Genomic DNA, 14,256 nt, shown 5'->3' with positions numbered 1-14,256 from the left:
AAAGCTCGCTGTGCTCTGATTGGTCGGCTGGATCAGTGTGTTGTGCTTGGTCGAGCGCTTCGAGTGTGTTTGGGAAATGTCCCGTCTCTTACCATAACCGCCAGTTTCAACACACTACTAACTAACTCAACCAGGCCCCGCCCCTTTATTCTGCATATGAATTATTTAAAGCAGCACTAAGTAGGAATTCCTAGAGTGGCTTTGAAGTACTTGTACTGTCGTAAATAGCACTCACGCAGAGATGGCTCTGCACTCACGGCCGGATCCCCTCCTCCTGTACACCAGTACCTGTTCAGTAGGATAGAAGCTGTAACGAGTGGAAATAAGGTGTGGTCCCTTTAAGAGCTGCGCGCGCCCTGTTTAACTGTCGGCAGTCTGTATCGTATGTGCGCCTCGAACACCACATGTATACGGCGCCGGGTTATTTCTGTTTGATGCTCATTTTATCAGAATTTTATCAGATCTTTTTTGCCGTAAAGCAATTCGTTACATCGCGAGACCTGATATCACGCGACACTTCCTGATGCTGCGGCCGGCGACCCGCCGGCTCAAAGTTGCAAGTGTGTTTTTTCCGCTCACATGCGATAGGGGGGTGCGAAACGACCACCATTCAACCCGAAAAGAGTAATATAACCATTCCAATGACTCCGAAGCTGATCGGTTGAGGTAAAAAACCTGCGTAGTTCACCTTTAAATGAGGAATATTGTGACGTGTTTGTTCCCGGAAGAAACTCAAGACTACAATGGAGGCGTTTCAGGAGTTCAGAAACACTGACACTGATATAGAGAATAATATTTGTGCTCAAACTGCAAAATTACACACTAAAGAAAGATGAGCATGGAAAAAAAGCATAATAGGTCCTATTTAAAGCATTGATTTTTATCCAAAGCAAATTGCATTGCATTTAAGGTGCACTTTATATCAGTTCATGTATTCCCTTGGAACCAAATTCTGGTGGAACAGCAGGAACCTGTTTAATATGTTGTGAACCAAAACAAATTAATTCTAAACATGTACTTTTCTGAAGCTGTACAGTACACGCCAAAACATTTATGTTTTAATGTATCTGTGCAATTGTAAAACAAATTGCTAGTTTACACTTTACATAACAATACTTATGAATATCTAATGAGATCACATTTATCTTATTGTATTTGACTACAAAACTAATGCTAACTTTTTTCTTTCTTTTTTAACTGCGTTGATTTGTAAAAATGCCAAATGATTCAGGGATCAGTAACAATGAGTCATTTGACAACTATGGGTAAATTGTCAAGTTACCTTAACAACCATTTAATAATTCCTTTTTTATATATATTAAAGTTCTCCAAAGCCACTTCCTTTCATTTCAGGCACCGCTCTGGATCCACAATAAATAAAGCACAAATAGTTTGTGTAAACACACATAAATGACAAAATCTTAAGACAGATCGAGAACTTAAGAGCACAGCGTGATGATGAAAAAATGAGAAACACAATTTCAAGAAAATGTCCAGATCATATTTCACCACTAAATCAAACGAAAGAAATAAGAAATTACATTTTCTCTGCAATTTGAAGATTATACTGTTTGTGACTAAACGTTTAATTACAATTTTTTTAAATCAGGATAAACAAAAGGCAAATACTACCATACTGTGAAAATAATTGAAATAATATATTTTCATTATGTGCTTATTACCATAAATGTAATTATAAATAAATAAATAAATACAAAATAAATAAATAGATTTAAAATTAATTATAAATACATTTTAACTCCAATTTGCATTGCTTTAATGTCCCAGAAAGTTCTGAGTTTGTAATTCATCCTCATTTAATAAATAGCATAAGAAATACTAACATAATGTGAAAATAAAAAATAAACCTATTTTTTAAAATGGTAAGTGTGAATAAATTAAACAAATACGTTATAAATAAACATACACATTATAAATGACAAGAAACAAACACTAATTTTCATGTAAATAATATAATTTGAGGTATTATTTCATATAGGCTTAATTTTCGTAATGTAATAAATAAATAAATAAGTTCTTACTTTTTCTGTTGATTTTGTGGATGAAATGTGACCTAAACATATTCCTGACATCCTCTGTGAGATTCACTCCAGTTTGAGTTGTAGGACAGAGAAAGTGGCAAAGGCGGCAAGAGAATATTAAAAAAACAAACAAAAAAAATAATAATAAAAAAGATGCTTGAATCATTTGCTTCTGCTGATCTGAGAGCCGTTTCAAAGCCTCTCGATGTCCACATCAGTCTATGAGATCCTTATGCAATTTATACAAACCTCAGTCAGGTTAGAATAAAAGTTACATCCATCCGGCGATCCTCGGCAAGGCGAGTTCGTGATTATTAATCTCTGTTGTTCTATAAGCTCAGCAGCTTGTCTGCCTCGGGGTAAGTGGGATACTTCACCGTCTCCACCTTCTCCTTCACTTTATAGGACGGGTAGAGGCCGGTGCGTCCCAGTTTGCGGTTGACCCCTTTGGAGTATCCGTCCCAGTGGTTCCCGGCCACTCCGATGACGTCTCCGGGCTCCAGCGGGATGTCCTCAGGCGTGCGGGCCTGGTGTGGGTAGATGGCCATTTGATTGTGTGCGTTCTGTCCACCGAAGTAGTAGATGTCGTCCAAAGAGCGGAAGAAAGCGGAGGCGTCCGGGTGAAGAGTCTGCATGATCTCATAAGCCACACGGCACACCTGACACACACACACACACACACAGCAACAAAGTGGTGTTTATTAATCTTTATTAATGTTAGTTAAAAAATACGGTAACACTATACAATAAGGTTCTTTAGTTAACATTACTTAACTACCTTAGTTAACATGAACTAACAGCATTTATTACTCTTAGTTAATATTAATTTCAACATTTACTAATACATTATTACAAATGTTGTGTTTGTTAACATTTGTTAATGCACTGTGAACTAACGGGAACTAACAATGAACAGCTGTATTTTTATTAACTGACATTAACAAAGATTAACAAATACTGTAACAAATGTATTGCTCATGGTTTAAATTGAATTAACTACAGTAATAACTAATGAACCTTATTGTAAAGTGTAAACAAAAATACATCTGCTCATGTCGGCTCAGGTCCATTAAATGATATTCACAGATACAACTGAATGAAATTTACATTCACTAAGATTAATAAACGCTTTACAAGTATGTTTCATGTTAACTAATGTAGTTAACTAATGCTAACAAATGGAACCTTTTTGTTAAGTTTTACCAATTTCAAAGTATTGTTCATTGTTCGGTCAAGTTTATTAGTGTAGGTATTTAAAGGGATGGATTTAAAAATATATATTTTAATATGTACCTTGAGGTTCACTTATTATGTTAATAAAGTTTTTTTTTGCACAAAAGAAAAAAAAAGATTTTCAACCCTCATTCTGACCCTCTGGTCTGAAATGACTTGTTTATAAGGCGCTGCTCCTTTAAGGCTTGTCAGTAAATGGCCACTGTTATGATTGGCTAACGTAATTTCATAGGAAACAGTATCTTTGGTATTGCGCATGAGTTAGTGTTTTGAAAAAAATTATATAAAACCGTAATTTACAGACAAAATAATCTGTAGTCAAATGCTCTGAGCAAACATATAATCCTCCGACTCGATCCATGACGCCATTAAAATAAACCATACACTTGTTTCTCACACTGGGATCCTTCTGAAGTCTCTAAAGAAATGAGCAAATGATCAGTTTAAACTGGATGCATCAAAGCGAATGTTTTTTCATTTGTCCTGTCGTCGACAGACTCAAACGCTTGGACTGCGTCAGAAACTGAACTCGCGTCTCTATACTGTGTCTAATGTAGACAGCGTCCGTGATTATAATGGCTTCTGTTTGATTTGACGAGGCGTTCTCATCCGGTGCAGGCGAGTGCCAGCCATTAAGTGACTGAACGCATGTGGGCGGGGCCTATGTTGCGATGATGTAAAACTATTCGTCAATGATTGCACTGGAGGAATGCATATGCAAATGTCTTTGCCCATGTGACGTCACCAGGGCTGCCAACTCTCACGCTGAATCACGCAATCGACACTTTTCACACACTCACACATCTATTTTCTCACGCAAAGAAAAATCGCGAAGCAAAGAGAACACTGACGCCGACAGACGAGACAGAGAAGGTCCATTTTGATATGTAACAAATTCTCAGCTCTCAGATTCTGTTCATTTTATTTAGAAATTCAAACAATAAATACCGTTTTGGCGCTTGTAAATGTGACATGAATTATAGTTGTAGCGCCTCAGTTAAAGTGGCACGTGAACCGATCATCACCAATAAACACGATTGAACAATAGGCATGTTGAAAGATACAGTACAAACTTACCAAAATGTTTGTGCCTCATACATAATATTGATCAATTAGCTAGTTTTTTTCAACATTGGAAAGAAGTCAATAAAACAGCTGGTGAACAATACGTCACATTTACTTCAGGAATGCCATTTATAGCACTTTAGTTGGCTAGAAGAATTAGCGATAGAGTATTTTGTTAAATAGCCTATGTGAACTATATTACATATTTATTGTATTTTTACTTATATCATTCAAATATAATAACGTTGTTATTATAATAAAAACCACATTCTATTTAATTGAGTTGTTATTTTTAACCTTTAATAATAATACCAGCTGACAGGGCTCTCTGTATAGCATTAGGTGAGATATTTTTTCCTACCTAATATGAATCAATATTGAATCAAGATCGGAATCAAATTACAAGAATTGAGTAAAAATCGTGAATTTGTGTCAAGCAATAATAAAAATGAGTAGCCTACCAGTCACTACCATGTAAACATTGTAACATGTTTTTACTAAACCTAGTAAAAGTATGTTTAGTTGCCAAATGTTTTGACAATCACACTGTCTCATAGTTTTTGTACGACATGGTCTATGTACCTGTGAGGAGAAGGTGCAAACCAGGAAGTCAGTCTGCGACAGGAAGTGGATGTCCAGGATGACGCCTCTGAGGGAGTTCTCTGTGTAACGGTTGTGTAAACTTGCTGACCAAGAGATGGAGTTGTCACTGATGAACTCATAGTCAGCGTACCTGAAAAACATTTAAAATATAAAAAATACATTAAACAATATTTTAACAACTTGTGGTGCACATCACCCCCCGACACTATTTTCATCTTCCAGGTTTAAAATGAACATTTTGAAAGATGAAAATAGCACAAATCACATTTAGAATATTGATGACTCATCAAATATATTTTCATTATATAACTATGTGTAAAATGTAACAATTGTAATTATACATTTTCATTTATACATGGTTACATATAAAATAAATAAATTCCAAACAAATACATTATGAATAAATAAATTATAAACTTACATTTTCAAATTGGAAGATGAAAAAAGTGCATAATACATTTAAAATACTGATGACTCATCAAATATATACATTTTCATTATATAACTATAAATAAAATGTAAACATTTTAATGATAAATTCTGATTTATATATGGTTATAAATAAAATAAAATAAATAAATTATAACCTTCAAATACAATTGAATTTAAATTTAAAGTAAATTAATTATACCTCTCACAGGAAATGTGTGTATTTATATAATGTAATGTGAGCTTATGAAACCATCTAAAATATATATTTCTTCATTTTGCAGCATTCAATGATGAACTGCAGTGTTTATTTGTAGAAACCTTTGATGCTTTTAACTCAGTGAGAGCAAAATAAAAGTGACTAGATCAGAAGCAGTTTTTTGTGTTGTCTGCCTCTCTTTCTCTGCACTTTTGTAGCATTTGTCAAAATCCCTTTCAGGACTCAAAACTCACTTGGTTTTTGCTTCCTGTAACAGCGAGGGGTCGTCGGTGGCCAAATACACTCGTTTTTTATCCACGTGTCCCCGTTGAGCCATGTACTGGAACTGTTCCTCCACATGGACCATGTACTCCTCTATGGGGTGAAACGCCGCCTCCGTCCCGACTTTATCTGTCCGTCTTACATGGACACTGGAAGAAAGAGACACTTTGAGTTTGTTCAACTGGATTTATCTGCTTCTGTTTAGAAACAATTAGGACTATCCCTTCATTTGTCATCTGAGAGGTATGTAGTGGCCAAGTCGATTTTGCTAATCTGAGTTTTGAACAACAGTGTGAATGATGTAAACTGCTTTGAATATTCTAATTGGAAATCCTATTTTTACCTGTAGCTTAAAGGGTCACTCCACCCATTTGCATTAAGATTTTCATTGTTAGAAATCCAGTCATACTATTGAATGGTTGTGCAACACTCTCTCATTTTCCCCTGAGACGAGAGAAATCCTCTATTTACCTTTTTCACTTCCTCCTACAATGACGCAAAAATCGTCATTTTACGTCATTGTAGGAGGAAGTGTAAAAGGGGGGGATTTCTGTGAAGACTACAAGCACTAGTTCCCGCCCTTTCAAACCCGCCCATAGGGGGTTGGACCTAATGCGCTAACAGACCAATCACAGATCAGTGCCGGTGCGTTTGATTTCACCGGGAGAAACTTTTTGAAACTATGGACGAAGGTACTGAATACGCAGACGGATCCATTATGGAGGATCTGGATTTTGACGAAGTTATGGTAGAAACGGATGTTCGTGGCTACCTTTATGAGCCACAGTATAGCGACGAGCAGCTGAGGGCTATGGAGGAACCGGAGGCGGCTGAAGCTGCTATCACCACAGCCGACGAGACGAGGACGAGGAGCCCGCAATGGCTCGAGCTGGGGCAGATTGGTGGTGCCTGTGCTCTCACTGTGCGCAAATGGACACAGAACAAGAGTCTGTCTGCTGCCGAGAATTCCAGCGGTGCTACGGAATCGGAGGATGACACGGACGTGTGTGTTGTTGCTCACCCGAGTTTCGCACCCCATATGGGTAGCGGCGTCCTGGAGACCTACTTTAGAATACCTAAGGTCAACTGGCAACGTCAGCCAAATCCTACAGGGTCAAATGGTCGTCTTTCTGTAAAGTAAGTTTATTTTCATTTTGTTAACACGCTAACGTGGCAGGTTCATTGCACAAATATCTTGCAGTTAAGCTAGCTACTGTAGTGGGAGTGGTCTGCGGAGCTGAGCATTGCAATGCACTATGGGGATTGTTGTCTACAATCCACAAGCACTAAAAAGTCATTTTCTGCCTTTTATCGGCCAAGAAGGTCCCAAATTAGAAATTTATGATACTATTCTACTACATATATGACCCACTTTCAATACATATTCATGTCTCCACCGGTGGAATGACCCTTTAAATAGCAGAACTGCCTTGAATGCAATGTAAGTCACTTTGGATAAAAGCATCTGCCAAATGCATAAATGTCAAAACTGTTTGAGCTACTTATGTAGTCTTAACCATGAAAACATGTAAATTAATGTCATTTTTAATGATCTATATCACATATCATGCAATGCAACCAAAGCAACAAGGCAAAACATTATGATCATCCTCACTATTTTAGTCTTGTTTTCTAGTATATATATATAAACATTCTTAAATCAAAATGCATTTACTTGAGGAAGAAAATTACTTAAGATAATACTTTTTTATCTAAAAAAAGTATCAAAATCAAGTTTTTGCTTAAAACGAGAAGAAAAAAATCTGCCAGTGGGGTCAGAAAAATTACCTTAAAATTAAGTTTATTTTTCTGACTTTATTTGCATTTCTTTCCCCACATAATTCTGATTAAACAAATTTCAGAAATCGAGACTTATAATCTTTAGTCACTGTGAAACTCAAGTACATGTATCTTGATTTAAGAATGTTTCGATATTTGTACCAGAAAACAAGACAAAAATACTGAGGAAGAACATCATTTTTGCAGTGAACCCTTCTCCTTTGCATGTTAATTTATTCCTAACATATCCAGTTACTTCATATAAGCAAATCAATTCACTTCTAGTCAATGGGAATTCATCTTTTTTTATATATATATCATTTGCCAGGAAAGTCTGAAAGTCTGATCATTTATCAGTGAAAATAAGTACTAGCACAGCATCAACAAACACATGATTTAAAGAACGACGCACGCACTGAACTTCAATACTTCACTGATGCTTTACATATTTTTAATGAAAAAAAAAATAGCATTCAAATTAAACTGACAGGAACATTTTCCGAAACAAGAGCAGAAATCAAGTACTTACTCTACGTACCAAACACATTAGTCTTTGTCTATCTCTCTCTTTTCATCTGATCTCTATGCTTCATTGTAGATCTACTTTATTATATTATTTGGGTTATTATATTACAGCGCTGTCATGAGAGAATGATGCTTCCTATGGGGCCGCAATCATTCAATTCTCAGTTATTCTCATTAATTTCATCATGATTGGGAGTCATGTTAATTGTCATTATCGTGTGTCATCATCTTTATCTCGCAGTGTTTAATCAGCGTAACACCCACCCAGACGCGTGTGCCACGGGCACAGATAACACACACACACAGAAATGTGAGAAGACAAATAAAATGATTATCTGATAGACTGAGAGAAGATGAGAGATGTACCGACCCAATAATAGGGTGTTTAAAGCCCAGTTTGACACAGGTTTCTTGGATCTCCTTCTCCAGCCAGGCCTGAGGACGGACCAGGTACTTGACGAACTGAGACACCCACCAAACGGACGGGTCACCATGCAGACGCTGCAGTCGAGGAGCAAGGTCTTCTGGGATAGCGAGGGGAAGGTACGGGGGTCTGGGGTGAAGACTGTCGACAATGGGCAGCTCCACCACCTGAACGTCCCGGTCATGAGCCTCACCTGTACACAAACACATTATATCAGCATTTCAAAGTTTAGAGTCGGCATGAAACGGACGTTGTGGCGGTCTTTTCTTCCCTATTGTGATGAACCTGTATATACAAGTGAAACAGGAATCGGCTCTCCTCAGTCCAGTCAAATATCTTTGATCATTTTCAACCTTATAAGTCCAGCTCTCTGGAAAGTCTCCTTCAGACATCCCAAAGACTTTCAATGAATTTAAAGGGATAGTTCACCCAAAAATGTAAATTCTGTTCCAACCCCGTATGACCTTCGTTCATCTTCAGAACACGAATTAAGATATTTTTGATGAAATCTGAGAGCTGGATCACTCCTCCATAGGCTTCTAAGGGATTGACACTTGCCAGCTCTTAAAAAACTATTAAAGATATCGTTAAAATAGTCACAGAAGCGCTGCGCTATTACACTAGCGAACTGACTCGAGGCCCACTGAGAAGGAAATGAATAGTTGAAATAAAGTCATTATTTTTGTTTGTTTTTTGCGTACAAAAAGTATTCTCGTCGCTTGATAAACTTAAGATTGAGCCACTGTAGTCACTTGGACTATTTTAACAATGTCTTTAATAACTTTTCGGGGCTGGCAAGTTTCAATCCCTTTGAAGCCTATGGAGGAGTGATCCAGCTCTCAGATTTCATCAAAAATATCTTAATTCGTGTTTCGAAGATGAACGAAGGTCTTGCGGGGTTAGAACAACATGAGGGAGAGTAATTTACATTTTTGGGTGAACTTTCCCTTTAAATTCATTGAAAGTCTTTGGGATGTGCTGGAGGAGACTTTCCAGAGTGCTGGACTTATAAGGTTGAAAATGATCAAATATATTTGAAAATGAACAAAGACATTTGCTTTACTGTTTTCAACCCCCTCTTTCTTAACCCAAGGACCATTTGGAGTTCCTAAAGACAAAGATGTGCTGATAGTGATCAAGGCCTGTAGTCCAAGACATGTGGACATCGGGTGTCTTCTAATCGTCACAGCTTTAGTACGATGGGGAAAGTTGTAATTATCTGACTGGTCAGTTTGAACGTCTCACATTTGGGTTTTGGTCACATGGTTAAGGAAGGGATAAAAGAAGATTGCGCTCTCTTATTCTCTGGGTCCCTTTCTTGGGGCTCTCTCTCTTTGCTTTGTCTCTTACTCTCTACACACTCGCTCTCTCTTTCTATCTCTCAGGTAACATTTTATATGTATGCTGGGTACAATTAATGGTATTTGTATAAATGGTTTAAAGTTTTTTGTATTTTGTAACTATTAAGTGTAACCATAACCATATATTGTCATTAAACCCTTTCAGTTACAAATGATGTGCTAACTAGTTTTGATTTGATATTTTCTACCTATTGCAATATAATATGGTCACTCTATATAAGGAACACCACAGACACAGTGTAATACTAATCAAAGTGTAAAACTGGGAGTTTTAGTGAAAAATATGATACACCGGTGTTTTGCCTGATGAGAAGTGTCTTCTCATCAGGCAAAGATACATAGAAGTATATCTATGCATCTTTTCACTCTTAATTCATTTTTCAACTGTATCATATATCTCTTTTATAACTGTTTTAATTTTCCTTGCATTTATTTTGTGATTATTTTAATTCCTTTCTGTAAAGCACTTTGAATTGCCATAGTGTATGAAATGTGCTATATAAATGAACTTGCCTTGCCTATAGCAGCGCTCTCCCTCATATTAAGCTATTGTAACTGCACTTATTTCCGTTGTTGGTATAATTTGCAGTGGGTGGTAATAGACAAAAAATGTACAGTTTTCTACCATCTTGCTGAAAAAATTTCTTTAGTCATTCGGCACGGCAATCCTGCAACCTGAATAACTGGAGGACCAGAGTTGGGCACAAATACATCAAAAACTATTTTGTTACAAAATACAAATACTGGCTCATGAAATGTAACAAAATAAAATACAAAATACTGATGTGAAAAATGTATTTAAATAAAATACAATTAATTAGTATTTTGAAAATACAAAAATACTCCCACAATAATCTTAAGTCTTTTTTTTATTACTGAAAGGTCAATAACACAAATAGTAGCAATAACACAAATATGAGAAATGTGTAAATTCAAAATGGCGAAATAGCAAAATAAAAAAGTATGGGCATTTCACTAAATCTCTACAGGGCCTGAAATAGCTCCCTCTGACGTAAATGGCATGTATAGCTAAGTTCACATCAATGGTGTGGTAGGCTGCCCTTAATAGCAAAACATGTTTGATGTAGGCTACGTAGCCATATTATCACTGTTACTCTACTCGTGCCTTAAAGGACAAGTTCGGTATTTTACAGTTAAAGCCCTGTTTTAAGATCGTTTCTAATCAGATAGAACGGTTAAGATTGAAATTTGGACACATGCTGCTGTCACAAGAATTTTCGGTTTCTGTGTTAGTACCCCCCCACCTCCACAATGGTTTCATAGGGGCACTGGAAGAATCATTCATAAAACGCATTAAACTTTAGTTTACAAAGACGTGAAACTCACCGAGTGGTCTGTGGTGTTCACTGATATGCTCACACAAAAATCGGAGCAAAAGATGCTTTCCAACAGGTGTTTTACCATTCGTTGTAAAACTGTGGACCTATTTTTCCAAACGCCTCACAACCGGACATTCTTCCGTTGAGAGCTTGTATAATAGACACTCCAGCCCAGTTGGTGGCGATAATGCACCTTTGCCAATGTTTGGATAGCGTAGCCTACGATACCGCGACTGTATAACTACAGAAAGAATACAAACAACCCCATTTCCGTCTCCGGCGGCGGAGTAATACCGTACCTCACAGAACATCCAACACAAGTCAATGGAGTTGGACAAAAACTAAGATAAAATCTTTTGGAAAGCATCTTTTGCAGCGATTTTTGTGTAAAAATAACAGACTGAGAATTTTCGTCACAAAATCAAAATTCCATTTTAATCATAATATATATATATGATTAATCATATTAATCATAATATGTGTGGGTTTGTTTTACACACGAGACTTTAACTGCCCTGACCCCGTGTGCCTTTTCCATAGTAGAATCGCGCTGCGTGCGCAATTACTGAAAAACAATAGGATTGATGATTATTTTATACAATATCAATATCAATATTTCTCATATGTAATACGTTTAAAAACGTGTAAAAACTGCAGATGTATGTTATATTGTGAATGCTTGCTTAGCATGGAGATTTCAGTGGAGTTACGACAGACGCGCTGTTTCATAATAGGTAGGGCCTATGATGTACTTTTATGAATGACAACACAGTGCATTGATCTCATAAGGCACATTATTTTCTCTATAATGCCGTTCAGTGTGCAATATGTGTGTGAGTAGACAGTATATTTTTCACAAAACACTTTACCTTAATGCCGTTTTTAAGAGTTCAAAACTCATTCACTTCTTGGAGGGAGCCCGGTCTACAGGGTGTCACGTGATTTTCGTGCATCTAACCTGGACATTGCCATTGCCAACATCAGACAAGTACACCACATCAGACCGAAAATATGGCAAAATCATTTACTATGGTGATTTTTCTTAAGTATTTAAGTATTTGAAATACTCTAAATACACTCCCTCAAAATATTTTGTTACAAACTACATTTTATTTTTTCCACACCTGCAAAATACAAATTACAAAATACACTTAAGTAATTAAATACGTATTTGAAATACATTTAATTGAAATACTGCCCATGTCTGTGGAGGACATACACCATTACAGACACTTGCATTGTCAAAACAAGATCCTGACCAAAATTTTATGCAGCTCCTGATGGAAATAAATGTTGTGATGTTAAGAGGTTCATCAATTTTTGGTCCAGATCTTGTATTGTCAATGCAAGAGTCCAGCACTCTGTAAAGTCTCCTCCAGAACATCCCAAAGACTTTCAATGAATTTCAGCTCTGGACTCAGAGGAGCCGATTCATGTGTGAAAATGATCCTTCATTCTCTCTCACAACCATTCTTTCACAATCTGAGTCTGATGAATCTTGACATTGTCCTCCTGGAATATGGTCATGATGTGTCTTCATACTGTACATGTTTTAAAAAAAATGAAAATCTACACACTCCATCAATTAGAGTTAGAAGATCTGTTGCAAAACATATAACATGATAGAAACATAACAATCACTGATCAAATCATAGACTCTTAAGCATTTGCCTATTTAAATCCAAACAGCGATTATTTTTGGTCGGGCAGTGTATATAATATACTATATTGCTATGGGAGAGCAATACTGAATGCTCGTGCAGCTCTGAGATTTTAGAGGAAATTCGTAGGCAGTTGGTGAGCATAGAGTCCATTCAATAATGCAACACTGGCTTTATTCCAAACCTTTTCTACTGTCAGTGAGCTTCAGGCATCCTAACCCACACACAAATACAGACGCTGGCAGACCATTTTATCCAAAGTGACTTGCATTGCATTGAAGTTGTGTATTTTCTCAGTTCATGCCGTCTAGGGCCTCTAACTCGGTGCTTACTTTTTTTACTTAACTCTTTCCTCAACATTGACGGATATTTCCGTCATTTATGAGACAACGCGTCCTGGTTTTGATGGAAATTTCTGGCTTTCCATGTTTTCACTGTTTTACGGTAAGGGGCGCTATAACACATCTTCTGAAAGATTACTGAATCTCCTGATCAAAACACTGGGAAATAAGAAGCAGAAACAAGCGATAGCATATGTAAGCAGATGCACAATGAAAATAACGCAATTTTCAACATGAAACATCATATAAATCAAAACTGCCTAATGTTACTGAATGAAATGTCGACCCAGGACGAGTTAAAGGACTGTGAAGCTTTGAGTGTGTTGATGGACTCATCTACTCCATCTGTGTTTTGTTCATCGTTCTGAATCTGATCTGCTTGTAGTCTTTGAAAAAAAAAAAAGGATTTTCTCAGCTTTTTGCTAAAAAAATAATGCATTAAGCTAGAACAAAACTGTTTTTTTTTGTTTAAAAACAGAGGCTGTTGTTTCTTTTGATGTATTGCTTATTCAGATATTCATTCTACAAAATATTTTGCGGTTCATGAAACTTGTGGAAAAAAAATGATCACAAATGCTGGTGTTGGCTGACAACTTTTTTCAAAAATGAAGGAGGGGAAAGTGTTAAAAATGATTATTACACGGCTCTGTGGAATACTTGATTCTGATTGGTCAATCGCACCATCCAGCGGTATATTATTCCCAGATAAGAACCGCTGAAAACAGAAACATAGGCTCATCCGGGTCACTGAAGTCAGCATCATTTATGTGGCAAAATTCTGTGTAATAAGTGATATGAATGACTGTATACCGGATCTCTTAATTGTCTGTTTAGTTTGAACTGCTCTCTCCGCGGAAGCTTTGCATTTAAAGACCTGATAAAATATTTAGACTCAGATCAATATTTTGTGTCTAATTATTTACTTACGTGGCAAATAGCCGTGTAATAAGTAGGATAATGTACATCCAGCCG

General features: G+C 36.7%; 1 protein-coding gene across 1 annotated transcript in view; it reads right to left on the bottom strand.

Annotated features, from left to right (window-relative positions):
• Positions 1–1,973: 1,973 nt before the first annotated feature.
• The window catches only part of fut8b (fucosyltransferase 8b (alpha (1,6) fucosyltransferase)), a 144,711-nt gene continuing 132,428 nt past the window's right edge, over positions 1,974–14,256 (bottom strand). Inside the window, exons 8-11 of the mRNA XM_077219533.1 lie at positions 8,528–8,774; positions 5,826–6,002; positions 4,923–5,073; positions 1,974–2,701 (exon numbers count right to left, since the gene is read on the bottom strand). Of these exons, the coding sequence (XP_077075648.1) occupies positions 2,372–2,701; positions 4,923–5,073; positions 5,826–6,002; positions 8,528–8,774 (905 nt within the window). The 3' untranslated portion in view covers positions 1,974–2,371. The remainder of the gene's footprint in view (positions 2,702–4,922; positions 5,074–5,825; positions 6,003–8,527; positions 8,775–14,256) is intronic.

Source organism: Siphateles boraxobius, unplaced genomic scaffold (assembly GCF_051911475.1).
Source record: "Siphateles boraxobius isolate OS27281-9 unplaced genomic scaffold, OSU_SipBor_1 8, whole genome shotgun sequence".
NCBI lineage: Eukaryota > Metazoa > Chordata > Actinopteri > Cypriniformes > Leuciscidae > Siphateles > Siphateles boraxobius.
The sequence above is the reverse complement of the archived record's forward strand: the minus strand, read 5'-3'. Positions and strand labels throughout refer to the sequence as shown.